Source organism: Saccopteryx leptura, chromosome 12 (assembly GCF_036850995.1).
Source record: "Saccopteryx leptura isolate mSacLep1 chromosome 12, mSacLep1_pri_phased_curated, whole genome shotgun sequence".
Lineage (NCBI taxonomy): Eukaryota > Metazoa > Chordata > Mammalia > Chiroptera > Emballonuridae > Saccopteryx > Saccopteryx leptura.
Window position 1 is genome coordinate 9,715,633 of NC_089514.1, and position 18,083 is coordinate 9,733,715.

General features: G+C 47.0%; 2 protein-coding genes across 2 annotated transcripts in view; one reads left to right on the top strand and one right to left on the bottom strand.

The window, feature by feature from the left end:
* The window catches only part of BBS9 (Bardet-Biedl syndrome 9), a 384,264-nt gene that overhangs the window by 364,851 nt on the left and 1,330 nt on the right, over window positions 1-18,083 (bottom strand). Inside the window, exon 2 of the mRNA XM_066354391.1 lies at window positions 16,884-17,117. Coding sequence (XP_066210488.1) covers window positions 16,884-16,956 — 73 coding nt within the window. The 5' untranslated portion in view covers window positions 16,957-17,117. The remainder of the gene's footprint in view (window positions 1-16,883; window positions 17,118-18,083) is intronic.
* On the top strand, window positions 397-16,887 carry RP9 (RP9 pre-mRNA splicing factor). Its single transcript, XM_066354416.1, has 6 exons — window positions 397-697; window positions 9,630-9,660; window positions 11,092-11,221; window positions 12,400-12,491; window positions 15,683-15,744; window positions 16,546-16,887. The coding sequence occupies exons 1-6, from the start codon at window positions 546-548 to the stop codon at window positions 16,742-16,744; spliced, it is 666 nt and encodes a 221-aa protein (XP_066210513.1). The 5' UTR covers window positions 397-545; the 3' UTR covers window positions 16,745-16,887.

The window sequence follows — 18,083 nt, forward strand, 5'->3', positions numbered from 1 at the left end:
ATTTTAGAGAAAGGGGAAAAGAGGAAGAAAGAAACAGCAATCTTTTCTGAATGTGCCCCCACCTGGGACCCAACAGCCACCTCTGCAAATCAGGATGATGCTCCAACCAACCGAGTTATCCAGCCAGAGCACAAAAATATTTATAGTGGCCATTATTAAGTTCGCCTTTTTCTACTTGACTATAAAGATAGTATGGTTAACCAATGTCAACCCAATAAATTCGATTTTTTAAAAACTTTTTAAATCCCTGGCCTCCAGGGACTGACACTGGAGGGGAGGCACCGGCCCAGGACACCCAGGGTCCCATCGAGGGCGTTCTCCGTCCTCCGCCCTCCGCTGTCGCCAGGGGGCGCGCTCCAATTTCCGGCACCAACCGGCCAGGCGGCGGGGCTCGGCGCTCTGAGCTAGGACTTACGGCCTCTCCGCGGTGCGGGGTGGCGGGTAGACCGACTGGGACGGCGGCGGGAGGGGACGCTGCGGTGGCCCGGCGGGCGCGGCGCGGAGGAAGCGCGCGCTCGGCCGCCGCCTGAGCCGCGCGGGCCGCGATGGCGTCCCGATCGGGACGCGCCGACCCGGGAGCCGAGGGTGCGCGGCGGGCGCGGGAGCCGCCGGAGCAGGAGCTGCAGCGGCGCCGGGAGCAGAAGCGACGGCGACAGGACGCGCAGCAGCTGCAGCAGCTCAAGCACCTGGAGTCGTTGTGAGTCCCGCCCGCCCCGGGGCTCCAGAGAGGGATGTGCGCGCGTGGGCACGTTCGGCGGGGCCCGCGGAGCCCCGCGAGTGGGCAAGCGGCCCCGCGCGGTCACCGAGCCCGTGCGCGCGCACTCGCCTCGCAGCCGCCCTCCGCCCCGGCGGGAGGGCAGGTCGGTGCGGGCGCCGGAGCCGCCGGGCCGGGAGGGGGCGCAGGCCCCGCCCCCAGGCTCGGGCCCCCGCGGGGCGGGGAGAGGGGTCTTCTGCGCGGGAGCCGCCGCAGTGTCCACGTGGGGTGGGGCTGTGTCACGTGCTCTCTCGGGCCATGGGGACTGCATACTCGGGAAGTGCGCTTTGACCCCTGCCCTTTCGCGGTGTTCAGGTGACAGGGCCCACTATGAGCCCGATAAAGAAGTCTTTCCATTTTGTGTTACTAAGGGAAGAGGCAACGCAGCCCCGTATCGTTAGTTTGGTAGGAAAGAGAATCAACAGTGGGGTGAGGGACTTGTCCCTAACCACTGCAAAGGCGGCTCTCAGGTAGAAGAGAGGGGACACTTGTCCTCTAGTCCTGAGGATGTTTACCAGGATTAAGGCTGGAAGCTGCGTAGAGGCCGAGTCCAGCTCAACAAAAAGAATTAGGACCAGAGTGTATTCCTGCAGGTGGCCTAATTTAGGCAGCACTGTGCTCCACAGCTCCAGGGGGTTCAAGGAGAGTCAGGGTGACCACTGGGAGGAGGGTAGGTTGTAAAGGAGATGGAAACATCCAGTTGGAAGTTGGATTAATGACCTTCCAGTTCTCCTGTTATCCTGCCATTCTGTAAGTATTTGTAGAAGTCAGTTTTCTTGAGCTTTGATACAAAATACATTGCTTTGCTGGAACCTGGCCTGCTCCATTCAGCTGAATGTCACCTCAGTGGGGTGGTGGTTGAGGGCTGGGGGGCTTGCATTGCTGGCATGCACAGCCCTGGCCTCTTCAGGGCACTCTGTGTGGTGCTCATTGTCAGCTCAGTAAAGCAGATCCTCAAAAATCTTGCCTAGATTAAGCTCAAGCAGCGCCTAGGGCGGCCCAGCCCTCAGAGTCACTAACTATAGGATACCAGACTGTGGTTAGTACTACATATTTATTTTGTAACACAGAAACATCAGAGATTATAACCTCATTTTTGCAGATAAGAAAATGCAGGTCCAGCAGTTAAGTAACCTAATCAAGGAATCATCCACTTGTAAACAGCAAAACTAAAGAGGTCCTCAGATGTCTGATTCCTAGACCAGCAAGATTTTTCCATTTCAGAGACTTAAAATTTTCTGGTTGTTGACATATTTGGGTTGGCCAGTTCCAAACCCAAACTGTTTGCATTTGAATAAAATTTTATATCTTCAGAGTCATGCAGTTTGTTTGTTGTTGTTTTTCAGAGTAATGTGATTTAAACATCAAATACTCCTAACAGGCTAATTAAAGGAAAACAAAAGTAGTTCTGTATTTCCACTCTTCATTTACCCCAGACTCCCTGCACTTCGCCCTCTAACCAAGGCCTCAATGAGGAAGCTTTTAGTTTTTTCTACTGGGACTTAACTACTTATTTCTAAATTACATTTATACTGCTTTTTTTTATTGGGATTTAACTACTTCTAAATAACATTTATACTGCTTTTTTTATTGAACAATAGACATTGCTTTTTAACCTCTTGTCATAGAAGATGAGGCTTTAGTTCTTTTTCCCTGACTTTCCTGTCTACACCCTTCCAACTATAATTCTGTTAAATCAAGTTATTATTGACATTAGAACTATGCATTATTGTTCACTTTTTTCTTCTTCTTCTTTTTTTTTCTTTTTTTCTTCTTTTTCTTTTTTTTTTTTCATTTTTCTCATTATTGTTCACTTTTGAGCCAAATGGTGTTCTGTGATTTCTTCTGCTTTCTGGAACAAGTGCTGTTTGTTTTTTTATAAGTGTTGCTTTTCAGGTATTAATAAGAGCCCCAGTTGTTTTTCATCTGCTTAATTTCCTACTATCCAACTGCTGATTTTATTCCAGAGGCTCTAAAAGCTGAGAGCACTTTTTTCACATATCAGATCATCTAGCAGTTCTTTATTTTTACACCTCGAGTCTTCTTTCTGTTCTCTGGTTACTCTCTAGACCTGGCGTACGGCTGTCATCCTGGGACTCCCTTGGCCACTCTCCTGTCTTGGATTCAATTCCTGGGTCCTCTGTCTTCTTCCTTCTGTCTTGCCCTCATTCTGCTGAAGCACATTCAGTGCCTTCCTATAAAAAAGTGCATTCAGGGTAAATTTGTGGACATCTGAAAATGTCTTTGTTCTTCCCTCAAACATGAGAAGAGTCTGGCAAGGTCTAGAGTTCTAGGTTAGAAATTATTTTCACTCAACTTCAAAGGTGGTGTGCCACCATTTTGAGTTCCCGGTATTGCTGAGAAATCGGATGCCACTGTGATTCCCTTTCTCTTACGGTGACAGGCAGGTAGACAAGAGGAGGGCAGGGAACATGGGCCAGGTACAGAAGGTCACCAGGGAGGAAAGCCTCTGGTGCACAGCAGTGGGCAACACTGGGAAAACAAGGACTTGGCCCCTGGGGAGCCTTTCCACCCCTAGCGTACTGCTGGTCATCAAATTAGACCCCTGTGCCTGACTCGGCGGTGGCGCAGTGGATAGAGCATCGGACTGGGACACAGAGGACCCCGGTTTGAAACCCCGAGGTCACTGACTTGAGTACGGGCTCACAGAAATGACCCCATGGCCACTGGCTTAAACTTGAAAAGGTCGCTGGTTTGAGTCTCACTCTGCTAGAGTCCCCTGCTGCCTCTTGAGACACATACGAGAAAGCAATCAATGAACAACTAAGGTGCAGCAACCAAGACTTGATGCTTCTACTATCTCTGTCTTGTCTGTCTGTCCCGAATTGATGTTTTTCATCTTTCTCTCTTCCTGTCTGTCCATCTCTCTCTCTCTCTCTAATAAAATGAATAAACTTTCTCTTATAGTTTGAGTCTTGCCTCTGAATTCTTTCTTAGCCAGAATTCAACTACCAAGTTCGCTGAACCCAGGTCAACACCTGGTAGCATTTTCACCACCACCAACAATACAACTTACTTGTTCCGCCTCACCCACCTTTGAAAGCTTTATTTATTTATTTATTTATTTATTTGGTTTTTTTGTTGTTGTGGTTTTTTTGTTTTCGTTTTTATTTTTGTTTTGTTTTTCTTGTATTTTTCTGAAGCTGGAAACGGGGAGAGACAGTCAGACAGACTCCCGCATGCACCCGACCAGGATCCACCCGGCACGCCCACCAGGGGCGATGCTCTGCCCCTCCGGGGCATCGCTCTGCCGCGACCAGAGCCACTCTAGCGCTTGGGGCAGAGGCCAAGGAGCCATCCCCAGCGCCCGGGCCATCTATGCTCCAATGGAGCCTTGGCTGCGGGAGGGGAAGAGACAGAGAGGAAGGAGGGGGGTGGGGGTAGAGAAGCAAATGGGCGCTTCTCCTATGTGCCCTGGCCGGGAATCGAACCCGGGTCCCCCGCACGCCAGGCCTACGCTCTACCGCTAAGCCAACCTGCCAGGGCCTTGTTGTTGTGGGTTTTTTACAGAGACAGAGAGTCAGAGAGAGGGATAGATAGGGACAGACAGACAGGAACTGAGAGATGAGAAGCATCAATCATTAGTTTTTCATTGCGCATTGCGACACCTTAGTTGTTCATTGATTGCTTTCTCATATGTGCCTTGACCGCGGGCCTTCAGCAGACCGAGTAACTCCTTGCTTGAGCCAGTGACATTGGGTCCAAGTTGGTGAGCTTTTGCTCAAACCAGATGAGCCCGTGCTCAAGCTGGCGACCTTGGGGTCTCAAACCTGGGTCCTCTGCATCCCAGTCCGACACTCTATCCACTGCGCCACCACCTGGTTAGGCTGGAAGCTTTATTTATTTGTGTGTGTGAGTGTGTGTGTGTTTCTTTTTTTGTTTGTTTTTTTGTGGAATAGCAAAAGCTTTATTTAGTATAGCGCTTCCCAGACAATGTTCTCTGGTCTGGGGGACAGGAGCCAGAGAAGTTGCCTGGAAGCTTTAAATAAGAATTCTTCATTCCTAGTATTTTGTAGTTTCATAATAATGTGAACTTTCTTACTGGATTTTCTCCCCCCCCCTCACTGAATTTCAATTTTTTTTTAATTTTCTTGATATTTCATGGCTATTTAATATTCAGACATGGTTTGTGTTTTAATTTTCTTCCCTCCATTTTTTTCTTAGATTATTTTGATTCCCTGTCTTTTCTCTCTTATTTTATTTTGTCTTCTCATTCTTTCTGTAAGGTTTATCTTCCAATACTTCCATCATTGTACTTTTTAAAGTTTCAATTATATTTTTAATTTTCAGGAGCTATCCTTGTTCTGAGAATTTTTTTTTCACAGAATCCTGTTGTTGTTGATTTCATCAATAACATATCATCTCTCATCTTTGAGGATATCCAACTTTTTTATTTTCTAAGGATTAACTACAAAGATAATGCAGAGGATTGAACTGTGACAGGGCAAAGCCAAGTGTATTGTAAACATACTCCGTTTCCCACTTGTAAATCTGTTCTTTTTTTAATAGTTAAATATCACCTTAATATTTGAGAAACATCTTTTTTAACACGCTACCTAGACTAAGGAATTGTTTAACCCTAGGAAGAAACACCTAGGGTTTAAATTTGTGGAAACTGTTAAAAAGTGAACTTTTTAGCCTGACCAGGCAGTGGCGCAGTGGATAGAGCGTCTTACTGGGATGCAGAGGACCTAGGTTCGAGACCCCGAGGTCCCAGCTTGAGTGCGGGCGCATCTAGTTTGAGCAAAAGCTCACCAGCTTGGACCCAAGGTCGCTGGCTCGAGCAAGGGGTTACTCAATCTGCTGAAGGCCCGCGGTCAAGACACATATGAGAAAGCAATTAATGAACAACTAAGGTGTCACAACGAAAAACTGATGATCGATGCTTCTCATCTCTCTCCCTTCCTGTCTGTCTGTCCGTCCCTATCTATCCCTCTCTCTGACTCTCTCTGTCACTGTAAAACAAAAAAACAAAAAAGTGAACTTTTTAGGGAAGGCAGTTGCTAACAATAATAGATTTAAGAATAGGATGTGAGGGCGATCTGGCTGCGACAGCTGTCACCCCATTGATCACCAGGGTTGATTCGGCTGATCTGGCTGGCTAGGCGGGTGTCCCCTTCCTCCCTCACCGCTCCATGTGCGTCCCTCCCGAAGCTGCGCGCTCGGTCGAAGAGGACGACTTTCCCCGCTAGAGGAGAGGACCGTTCTTCGGTCAAGGGTATACGAGTAGCTGCGCTCCCCTGCTAGAACCTCCAAAAACAAGTCTCAAGCTCCATTTGTAGGAGAACGTAGGGTAGTCAAGCTTCCAAGACTCCAGACACATCCAAGTGAGGCGCTGCATGTGGCAGTCTGCCTTTAAAAAAAAAAAAAAAAAAAAAAAAAAGAATAGGCGGTCCTATCCCATTCCTTTTCCTTCTAGGAAAAAACATTGACATGCTGTTGAGGAACCTGGATCTGAGCTTGTTGCCCATATGTTACTTGTGCAGCTCCTATGGCAGCAAAAAAGTACTGTTGGTGTCAACTAAAAATATCAACTAGGGGTTCCATCACCAAAAAGGGAGTCACCCGGGGGAAAGGAGAGGGTGGCAACCTGGCGTGGGCAGACGGGGCAAGCCATGTGCACACTGTGGCCTCCTGCCAGGACGGGAGAGTCCTTACAGAAGAGAAAATGGAAGGGAAGGGAGAAGGAAGTTAGAACCATAGAGCGTTATTATAAACATAGTCTCTGGGGTTCTCACATGTAAAGTCCTTGAGATTTCGAAGACGAAGAGCGCCAGACCCTCACAAACCCTAGCCCTCCCCGTAGCCACCCCGCCCCCTGATTGTGTTTGCTGCGTTTCCCTTAGTCTTATCACTGGGTTACAGGATGTTTCACAGGCTTCTCCACTTCCCTTCCAGACTCCCTTGCATGAAGCACCGCATCATCATTTCTAGTGACTGGCTGCTGGTGAAGTGTATCACCTTCCCAACCTGTGCGAACCGTTGTTGCTCATAGAAGCTTATGCCTAAGGCATGCCACAGCTTCCCACTGGAAAATACTTTTCCGGGATTTGCTTTCGAAACAGGATACCTAAAAAGCTAACTCCGTGTATACCGAGTTGTTTACTATGTGGTCTTTAGGGAATAATTCCTCCTCTGTCCCTTCAGAAACGTTCTAGATCGGTGTTGGTGACAAAGCTCAGAGGCGCCTCCATCACAGTCGTGTTTGGAAGGGTCCAGAGAGGAAGCCGAAGGGAGGTTTTTCTTGCTGTGGCTGCACACGGCATTTCTCATCCATCATCCACTGTAAAGGAAGAAACACTCCTCCGTTTCTCTTCTCTGTGCTCAGACCACAGTTAAATTCTATTCTATCCTCAGTTGTGTGGGGGTCTTCGGCACCTCCCAGCAATGCTCTCAGAGGATACGCGGTCGATTTCTTACACATTTTCCTTAGTTCTGACCCTGTCTGTCTGGAGATAACATCAGAACCCACAGGTTGAGGAATCAGTCCTACAAGACTGCCTGCGCACACATGTTAGGTGCTGACCGCCAAATCCAGGTCGTCACCTCTGTTTCTGACTGATCGGCTGTGAATGGGAGGTTCCTACAACCTCCTCCATTTCGGTTAGTTGGCTAGAATGGCCCATAGAACTCAGGAAAACATTTCAGTTACTGGATTACTGGTTTATTATAGAAGGAGGTAACTCAGGAGAAGCCAGAGGGAAGAGAAGCACAGGGGGGCATGGTCTGTGGGAAGGGGTGTGGAACTTGCCTCCATGCCCTCTTTAGGGGCGCCACACCTCCACGTGTTCACAAACCCTGAGGCTCTCTGAATCCGATCCTTGGAGATTTTTTTTTTTTTTTTTTGGTATTTTTCTGAAGCTGGAAACGGGGAGAGACAGTCAGACAGACTCCCGCATGCGCCCGACCGGGATCCACCTGGCACGCCCACCAGGGGCCACGCTCTGCCCACCAGGGGGCGATGCTCTGCCCCTCCGGGGCGTCGCTCTGCCGCGACCAGAGCCACTCTAGCGCCTGGGGCAGAGGCCAAGGAGCCATTCCCAGCGCCCGGGCCATCTTTGCTCCAATGGAGCCTTGGCTGCGGGAGGGGAAGAGAGAGACAGAGAGGAAGGAGGGGGGGTGAAGAAGCAAATGGGTGCTTCTCCTATGTGCCCTGGCCAAGAATCGAACCCGGGTCCCCCGCACGCCAGGCCGATGCTCTACCACTGAGCCAACCGGCCAGGGCCCCGATCCTTGGAGATTTTATAGTCCTCATTACGTCGGCATGATTGGTTAATCTTTGGCATTGGTGATTAACCCAGTGTCCCAAGAGATAGGACTGAAAGTCCAATCCTCTAATTCCTCGGACAACCAGCCCCCCCATCCTTAGGGGATTTCCAAAAGGCTCCTCATTAACATAAACTCAGGCTCCTTGAAAGGGGGCTTGTTATAAACTCTTTTCCTCTTTTTAGCTCTGTAGCTATTTCAAGAATTGGGAACAAAACTCAGTACTAAGGCAAAAGACGCCCATATGGCTCTTAAATAAGAGAAAGTAGCAGGGTTTTAGGAGCTCTGTGCCAGGAACAGTGGGTGAAGACCAAATATGCATTTCTTACAGAAATCACAGTGTCACATCCCCGGAGTTGTTCTCCTTGTTATCGTAGAGGACGGAAGCATTTCACCTTCCACCCCTCGGTTCTTGCTAATCACTGCACTCCCCATATTTACTCTCTTTTCAATGGTCTTTAAAGTTGGTGCATAAGAGAACGGTCAGGCTGAGGAAAACATTAAATCATTATGTCACAAGGGTTTTAGGAGCTACCAAGCAAAAGTTAGGCCAGGTAAACAGCTGGACGTCTATAATGACAGTTTGAAACCATAATTAGCTCATGGATCTTCTTAACCTCACATTTTCCCTGTAATCACTTGCTCTCCCTTCTTCAAAAAATAAAATCAGGCCCTGGCCGGTTGGCTCAGCGGTAGAGCGTCAGCCTGGCGTGCGGGGAATCCGGGTTCGTTTCTCGGCCAGGGCACATAGGAGAGGCGCCCATTTGCTTCTCCACCCTCCCCCTCCTTCCTCTCTGTCTCTCTCTTCCTCTCCCGCAGCCAAGGCTCCATTGGAGCAAAGATGGCCCAGGTGCTGGGAATGGCTCCTTGGCCTCTGCCCCAGGCGCTAGAGTGGCTCTAGTCGCAGCAGAGCGACACCCCGGAGGGGCAGAGCATCGCCCCCTGGTGGGCAGAGCGTCGCCCCTGGTGGGCGTGCCAGGTGGATCCCGGTAGGGCGCATGCAGGAGTCTGTCTGACTGTCTCTCCCCGTTTCCAGCTTTGGAAAAATACAAAAAATAAATAAATAAATAAATAAATAAATAAATAAATAAATAAATAAATAAAATCATTGTGCTGCTAAGTCAGTTACAGTTTCAGTGAATTTAAATTGTAGATCTCAGGAGGATGTGGTATAGCATCAGTTTATTTGTATGTGACCTCTTCAGGGCGGGGCTTATTATATTAACTGTTTTAGATGTAATGTACTTTTAAGTTTTTATTTAAAGTATCCTTTTTATTTTAAACTACAGTTGCTATTGCTCATTAAAATGTGTTATGTACCTGACCTGTGGTGGCGCAGTGGATAAAGCATCGACCTGGAACACGGAGGTCACCGGTTCGAAACCCTGGGCTTGCCTGGTCAAGGCACATATGGAAGTTCATGCTTCCTGCTCCTCCCCCCCATCTCTTTCCCTTCTCCCTTCTCTGTCTTTCTCTCTCTCTTCTCTAAAATGAATAAATAAAAATATTAAATAAATATATAAATAAAATGTGTTACGTTGCTGTTAACGTGGTTAGTGATGGTTTTTTTCTTTTTCTTTCTTTCTAGTTATGAAAAACCTCCTCCCGGGCTAATCAAGGTCAGTGTGAAGTTTGTCCTGTGGGTTCTTCTTTTAGACTGAATCAGTGCAAAGACTCAGTCAACTTGTTATGAAAACAGCTACATAAGGTTTTGAGCCTCCTGTTTCTTCCCCGCAGGTGCCAGTCACACACTTTGGGCTTTGCCGCAAGCCTGTGTCTTTGTAGAAACTCAATGAGCCACCTGTCTGTTCCCTGAGAACCTGAGGCAGGCCCACGTGGGTTTCAGCCACCACCACCCCCAGCTCTGCCGCCCTGGTGCCGAGTCTGACTGGCCTGGTGCTGGTGGCTTGATGTCAGCAGCTCAGAGAACAGTGGTCTCGGGGAGACTTGCGGCTCCTCCAGCCCCGGGTCCCCTGAAGCAGGAGCCTTGTCCAGCACCCTGGCCAGTGTCAGAGCCTCTGGGGGCATGAGAGTCAGGAGTAGTTAAAGGTCAAAGCAACCTTTCCTCTTTAAAGATTTAACTTTTGATTTAAAAAATATATATATATATAAAGCCACTTTTCTTCATAAATATAATATAATATTCATGGAAACTTTAATAAAATCAGAAGTTAAAAAAACAGCACCTTAATTGTGTAATGCAGTTATCTGGTGGTGAAAATACATTGCATAAATACAGCATGTATGAGACTATAAAACATGAGAGTGGCCTCCAGGTATAATCCATTTTAACTTAACCGTGTGATTGCTGTTATACCGGGAAACCATACTTGTTGAATCCTATCGTTTGCCTCATTCCACAAAGCTTTTACATTAGCAGAAAACTTGCTGTAATCTTCCAATCAGAAATTGGAGCTCACAGCCCTGGCCGGTTTGCTCAGTGGTAGAGCGTCAGCCCTGCATGTGGAAGTCCCAGGTTCAATTCCTGGCTAGGACACAGGAGCAGCACCCATCTGCATCTCCACCCTTCCCCTTCTCCTTCCTCTCTATCTCTCTCTTCCCCTCCAGCAGCCAAGGCTCCATTGGAGCAAAGTTGGCCTGGGCGCTGAGGACGGCTCCATGGCCTCCACTTCAGGTGCTAGAATGGCTCCAATTGCAACAGAGCAACACCCATCGACCCCTGGAGGGCATGCTGGGTGGATCCCCGGTCAGGCACACGCGGGAGTCTGTCTGACTGCCTCTGGGCTTCTAACTTGAGAAAAATACAAAAAGAAAAAAAAAAAAAGAAATTGGAGCTCACTAATCCTTTCTGTGTATACAACACAGTAACATTTCTCTAAAAAGACCTACTTCATTTTCATGATGTAATTCTTCTGGTACATTCCATTTTTCTTCAGGTCTCATTTGTCTTTCCAGTTCTTGAGAGGGTAAGCAGTGGTGACCGTGGAGCCCCGCCCCACGGGAAAGCCGGGCGGTGCTGAGCTCCGAGGCAGGTGGGAGAGAGTGCCGGTGCTCTCTGCCCTGTTGTTCACACGGGTTTCCTTTCTCAGGAAGATGAGACGAAGCCAGAAGACTGTATACCGGATGTACCGGGCAATGAACACGCCAGGGAGTTTCTGGCTCACGCGCCCACCAAGGGACTCTGGATGCCACTGGGGAAGGAAGTCAAAGTTATGCAGTGTGAGTGTGCAAGTGTGTCAGGTACTCCCAAGTGCGCGCAACTCAGATACCACGGTTCCCAGAGCCTGTTTATCGTGAACCCCCTCGCCTGTGTCAGTGAGTGGTCCCAGGTAAGAGGTGGAGCAGACATGTGACTCCAGGGCTCCTGACTCCGAGAGCAGGGGCCTTTCCCAGGACAGCAGCTGCCTTTGGTGTACACACTCTGACATCCCTGCAGCCACAAGGGTGTTCCGTGGTAGAAGGGCCATGGAGGACGAGGGATGGAGGTACCGTCCACCGAGGGGGGTGTGGGACAGTGGGGCTCTGCGTGCACCCCCACACCAGAGCAGCAACACCTCTGGGCAGCACAAGGTGGCATTTGAAGAAAGGGCGCTGCAGCCTTTTAAAGACATTTGTTTGTACAGGTTCTTCATGCACTGATTAAAATAGCTGTTTCCAGTCTCTCTCCCTCCATTTCCACTTGATGCCCTTTGGGTTGGTTATTTTGATATTTATCTTCTTATGTCTAAAGACTATGCTTGTATTGTATTGATTTTTCAGGTCTAGGCATTTTCTGTTGACACTGTTCCCTGGAAGAGGAGAATTTAGCTCTCTCCTGCCCTCACCGCACACGTACCCTGATTATACCTCCTTTTCCCGAGAATAGTTTTATCACAGTTTTGGACTGATAATTCCTTGGTATTTGTTTTCTTATAATTATATTCAGAGCTGAGTCTGGGTTCAGCAAGGTTGGTTTCTTCTGAGAGCCTCTGGAGACCCTGTCTTCCAATAAAGGCATATTCTGAAGTGCATTCCACAGGGGGAGGGGGCTAGAGGGGTGACACAGTTCAACCCATAATACACGGCTCTGTTTTGTTTTGTTTTGATCTTTTTGTGTGTTCTTTTTTTTTTTTTTTTACACACAGTTTAAAAATGAAATAAAGTGATACTTTGTGGTTTGCATGGGATTGCTTAGTAAGTATTTGGTTCATTTCTAAAACTCAGATGAAAGGATGATTGTGGGAGCAAGTAGTTTCCCTCCATTTCCTGGGATCCTACATGTTTCCTCCAGATTGCATTTGCTTTTAAGATTTGATTCTAATTAAAGAATATCTTAATATGACCTACTAATACTTTATATTGATTAAGTAAAAATATGTTATCTTACAGAATTATGTCCCCTTTTTCTTTGTTTTTAGGTTGGCGTTGTAAACGGTATGGTCACCGAACGGGCGACAAAGAATGCCCTTTCTTTATCAAAGGCAACCAAAAGTTAGAACAGTTCAGAGTAGTAAGTAGAACCACAGAATGTCAATTTGTGTTTCCCAAAGATGGTGAATATCCTTGAATCAGGCAGTCACCAGAAAATAGAAGGTCCACAGAAAACATATTCCTTTTGGCCAGAGTATCTGGTGTTAAGTACATCTCTGTTAAACTGAATCTATGTGACAGATTAGTTACATTCACAAAAACTAACTTCTTATTAAAGTTATTTGCTTATGCCTTGGGAACACTGATTCTTTCTCTGAAGTAAAGAATCAGTTATCCATTTCTAACTTATTATATAAAAAAAAATAATCATGTTTCATAACAAAATTCAGGGTTCTAGTTTCCTAGTCCTTTATCCTTATTAGATATTATTCTATTATAAACTAGAAATGTGCATAAATATCCTCATTAGGGAACAGTAAAATAGATCTCTCAATTCATACTTTTTTTTTTTTCCATTTCTCCGAAGCTGGAAACGGGGAGAAAGACAGACTCCCACATGCGCCCGACCGGGATCCACCCGGCATGCCCACCAGGGGGCGATGCTTTGCCCCTCTGGGGCATCGCTCTGTTGAGTACAGAACCATTCTAGCACCTGAGGCAGAGGCCACAGAGCCGTCCCCAGCGCCCGGGCCATCTTTGCTCCAGTGGAGCCTTGGCTGCAGGAGGGGAAGAGAGAGACAGAGGAAGGAGAGGGGGAGGGGTGGAGAAGCAAATGGGCGCCTCTCCTGTGTGCCCTGGCCGGGAATCAAACCCGGGCCTCCCGCACGCCGGGCCGACGCTCTACCGCTGAGTCAACTGGCCAGGGCCTGTCATTTCATACTTTATTTTAAGAGTCACCCGCAGGGGTGTTAATTCACCATTTAGTAACTGCGATTCACTGTTCAGTAACTGTTTCAGTCAGTTTTACCATGTTTATCAGGTATATTTGGGATTATCAGCGAAGATCAAACTGAGGTCCACAAACATTCTCCCGGGATTTTGAGACATTGAAAATATTGTGCTTTCATTTTAATGTTTTGTAGAAGATATTCTGGATAAATCATTGATAGTTGGAATATCAATTTTTATAGCTCATCTAATAGATAATTTGGTGATAAATATAAAAAACTGAAACATACTCATTATTTTTTAAATTCAGAAACCTAAATTCTAAGAGTTAATTCTGAGGATATAACAAAACATCAGTATACACAAATTTTTATGAATGTAAAAGGATAATTTTCAGAATTATTTATATGGTTAAAAAACAGAAACTAATAAATTCACAACTTCAATGGCCAACATACCAATGTAAATTTCTTTTTGTGTATGTGTGTGTGTATTTTTCTGAAGTGAGAAGCGGGAAGGCAGAGAGACAGACTCCTGCATGTGCCCAACCGGGATCCACCCGGCATGCCCACCAGGGGGCAATGCTCTGCCTATATGGGGCGCTGCTCCATTGCAACCAGAGCCATTCTAGCTCCTGAGGCGGAGGCCATGGAGCCATCCTCAGTGCCCAGGCCAACTTTGCTCCAGTGGAGCCTTGGCTGCAGGAGGGGAAGAGAGAGACAGAGAGGAAGGAGAGGGGTAGGGGTGGAGAAGCAGATGGGCGCGTCTCCTGTGTGCTCTGGCCGGGAATCGAACCCAGGACTTCTACACACTGGGCCGACACTCTAACACTGAGCCAACCGGCCAGAGCCCAACATAAATTTCTTTTTTTTAAGTCAGAGGAGGGGAAATAATAAGACAGACTCCTGCATGTACCCAGACCAGGATCTACCCGACAACCCTCATCTGGGGCCGAGCTGTTTTTTAGTACCTGAGGCTGACCCGCTTGGACCAACCAAGCTATCCACAGTGGCTAGGGTTAAGGCTCAAACCAATAGAGCCATTGGCTGCGGGAGGGGAAGAGAGAGGGGAAAGGGAGGAATAGAAAAGCAGATGTGGTCGCTTATCTTGTGTGCCCTGACCAGGAAGTGAACCCAGGACATCCATACACCAGGCTGACACTCTATCTACTGAACCAACCGCCAGGACCTATAAATTTCTACATAGAAATCATATAGCTTTTAAGAATTATGTTTTAGAAAAAGATGTGATGTCATGGGGAAATTTTCATGAAAGCATGAGTCAAAAAGAGACTAGAGGATCATTTATAATATGGAAGAACCACACTAAAATGTTCGCAATGGATCCCTGGGTGACAAGATAATAGATAATTTTAACTTGAGTTTTTAATTTAATGCATAAAATTTTTACAACATACTTTTTGGAGAGAGGGTGAGAAACATTAACTCACAGTTGCTTTCACTTCGTAGTATTTCGTTTGCTTCCGAGGGAGGGAGGAGAGAGAGTGAGAAGCATCAACTCGCAGTTGATTTCACTTTCGTTGTGCATTAAGCTTCTCATATGTGCCTGACCAGGACCATGCAGGGTCCCCTTGCTCAAGCCAGTGACCTTGCTGGTGAGCTTCGTGACCCTGTGGACAACCCCCCACTCAAGCCAACAACCCTGTGCTGAGGAGTCCATGCTCAGAGCTAGCGATCTTTGAACCAGTGACCTCAGTGTTCTGGGTTGACAATTTATTCACTGCCCCACCACACCACCATCAGTCTACAACAACATATTTTTAAAGATGACTCACATACCATAAAATGCACTCTGAAAATTCATAGTATAATTAGAGAATAATTAGAACACAGATATTACAAGAATACTTCTGCCTTATTTTAACAAAATGAAAACATTACACTAACGTTTTCCAAAACTGATTTTTGAAGTCCAGTCTTGCCTCGCCCCAAAGGGAATTTACAGTAAGTAGCTTGATGAATAGACTTCCAGACATGTTTTCAGGCACATGATGTGGACCTATAAATGAATCATTCTCACATGCCATTTTCCCACTCGTTTTGTCTCTTGATCATGTATCCACATAGAACAAAAAGAATTACCTCAATGTTCCTAACCTTGAATAGTATTTACTGATGATTCTGCCATAGTTTATTTCCTTATAAAGGATATATAAAGTCTTATATTTGTGTCATGAGAAAACCGTTTTTATAGCCTCCGTGAGTTTGAAGTAATGGTGACCTCAGAAGAATTAGAACATGTAGTACACAAAATTACACCAAACGGGGGTGGCAGGGGGCTGATTTCAGCGAAACAGGAATTTAATTTTAATTTAACAATGGATTAAGCCTAACCCAACCTTAACCCTCTCTAACCCCCAAGGCGCATGAAGATCCCATGTATGACATCATACGAGAAAATAAAAGGCATGAGAAGGATATGAGGTGAGGTGGCCCTGACGATAACAGTACTATCTTAAAGTTTTAAGTTATATTAAGTTGGAAACAAGCTATCCAGTATAACAGGAGGAGTTTACTAAAGTGTGGAGCTCGCACTGTGAAACACTAGGAGGGCAAGAGTAATCGCTGCCCGTGCGGGTGTGCAGGGAATACTGGTTCTCTCTCATTTAGTTTCTCTGCACTGTCTTCAGGGATCTGAGCTACTGCTGAAAATTATTCTTAGGTAAGAAAAAAGATAGGGTGGAAAAAGAGGAGGTTGTTGCCATGGCTGAATAGCTTGGTCGGGGTTAGAGCATTGTCCCCAAGCACAGAGGCTGCGGCTTTGATTCCCAGTCAGGGCACATATAGGAACAGATGGATGTTCCTGTCTCTCTCTCCCTGCCTTTCTCACTAAAATCAATAAAAATTAAATTAAAATGTATTTTTGATTGATTGATTGATTGATTGACTAAAATTGGCGTTCTTGAGTTACAGTTGTTAGGAAGGTGTATGACCTGGCACGACCTTGAGCAGTGGGGGTGACTTTGGAGAGTATGTCTATTAGAACGAGTAATGGTAGGGACCATGGCAACGGGCAGAAATATTTAGGACGATGAAGAATACAGACCGCTTGTACACTAGTTACAGTCCTGTACAAACAGGCATGATGTGGACAAGAATGGAGAGAACATGCAGAAATATAGGTACTGTGCTTACGGAGGTGATTGTGACTTCTTTACCATCGCTGCTAAGCTAGTATTTTTAAGCTGAGCGGTTTCTGGTTCCTGACCGACCCCGTCTGTTTAGGATCCAGCAGTTAAAGCAGTTGCTGGAAGACTCCACCTCGGAGGACGACGGGAGCAGCTCCAGTTCCTCCGAAGGTAAGGAGAGACACAAGAAGAGGAAGAAGAAAGAAAAGCATAAGAAAAAGAAGAAAGAGAAGAAAAAGAAGAAGAAACGAAAGCATAAGTCTTCCAGGTCCAATGAGAGCTCGGACTCGGACTGACGGGGGCTCGGCCTGTTCCAGTTCTCGGCTCAGAAATCCAACACTGTGGCCGAGGAACAGAGGACGGCGGCGGCGGAGAGGCCTGGAGAGAGGACACCGGGGAGGGTATCTGGTGTCACACGTGGGGCTTCCCACCTACCTTCCAGTGCAGGCGTGGCCACCAGAGAGTGAGCTGCATGTTCCCAGGTGCTGGCTCTGGCCAGCGGCGACATCCGACAGGAACACTCTGTCCGGCGCCCGCCCTTCCGATGGCTGTGGCTGGTGGCTCCTGAGCAGTGTCAGGGTGGCCGGACTCGGGGACGCTGAGGACACCCTTCCGGTGCTGCCGCCATCACAGGGAGGCCACTTCCCAGACTTCAGGCTTGACTTTTCTCTGTGGTGAAGATAATAAAGGGCTATTATTTATTTTTCAAATACTCTTTTATTTCTGAGTAATACATGCCCGTGTTCACCCTGACCGGGTTGCTCAGTTGGTTAGAGCGTCATCCGTAACTTACAGAAGTTACAGGTTGGATCCCTGGGCAGAACACATAAAAGAATCAACCAATGAATGCATAAATACGTGGGATAACGCAGTATTTACTTGTCCTTTTGTGACTTGCTTATTTCACTCAGCACGATGTTCTCATTGTCAGACACTTAGGTTTTTATTTATTGGTTTTAGCGAGAGAGGAAGGGAGAGAGAGACAGAAACATTGATCTGTTACTGTATGCTCCCTGACCGGGGATGGAACCGGCAACCTCCACTCTTCCCGAGGATGTTGTAACCAATGGAGCCATCCAGCCAGGGCAAACACTCTTCTTTGTAAAGGCTGAATAGTATTCCATTTGAAGCATAAGCCCCATTCTCTTCACTCATCTGTTGTTGGACATTTAGGTTGTTTGCACATCTTTGCTCTTACGAACTGCGCTGCAGTGAACGCAAAAATGCTGACGCTGAGTGCGGGTCCTCCGTTCCTTTGGGTCGAGCCCGGAGCGGGCTTGCTGGGGTCTCTCGTAGTTCTGTTTGTGAGCTTTTGAGGGACGTTTCACAGTGGCTGCACCAAGTCACATTCCTACAGCAGTGAACAAGTTTCCTGTTCCTCCACGTCCTCGCCAACACTTGTTATTTTCCATTATTGTGTTTTGGCAGAGGCAGATTTAACAGCGGGCACACCAGGTGGGCACACCAGGCATGCACCCTGGGCCTCGACTTCTGAAGGGCCCTGCAAAACCCCAACTTTACACTTTTCTAGTGACACCAAATTTGGTTGCACATGTGCAATTTTAACATCAATAGTATATAACATTTTTTATTTATTTAAAAATATGGTTGACATGTATTTTTATTTTCCCTCTC

What these genes read in the sequence shown, in the direction of transcription:
- RP9 (XM_066354416.1), top strand. Translation starts at nt 546, where the DNA reads ATGGCGTCCCGATCGGGACGCGCCGACCCGGGAGCCGAGGGTGCGCGG. An exon ending in CTCCTCCCGGGCTAATCAAG is followed by an intron (nt 9,661 to 11,091) that starts GTCAGTGTGAAG and finishes TTCCTTTCTCAG; the next exon opens with GAAGATGAGACGAAGCCAGA. An exon ending in GGAAGTCAAAGTTATGCAGT is followed by an intron (nt 11,222 to 12,399) that starts GTGAGTGTGCAA and finishes CTTTGTTTTTAG; the next exon opens with GTTGGCGTTGTAAACGGTAT.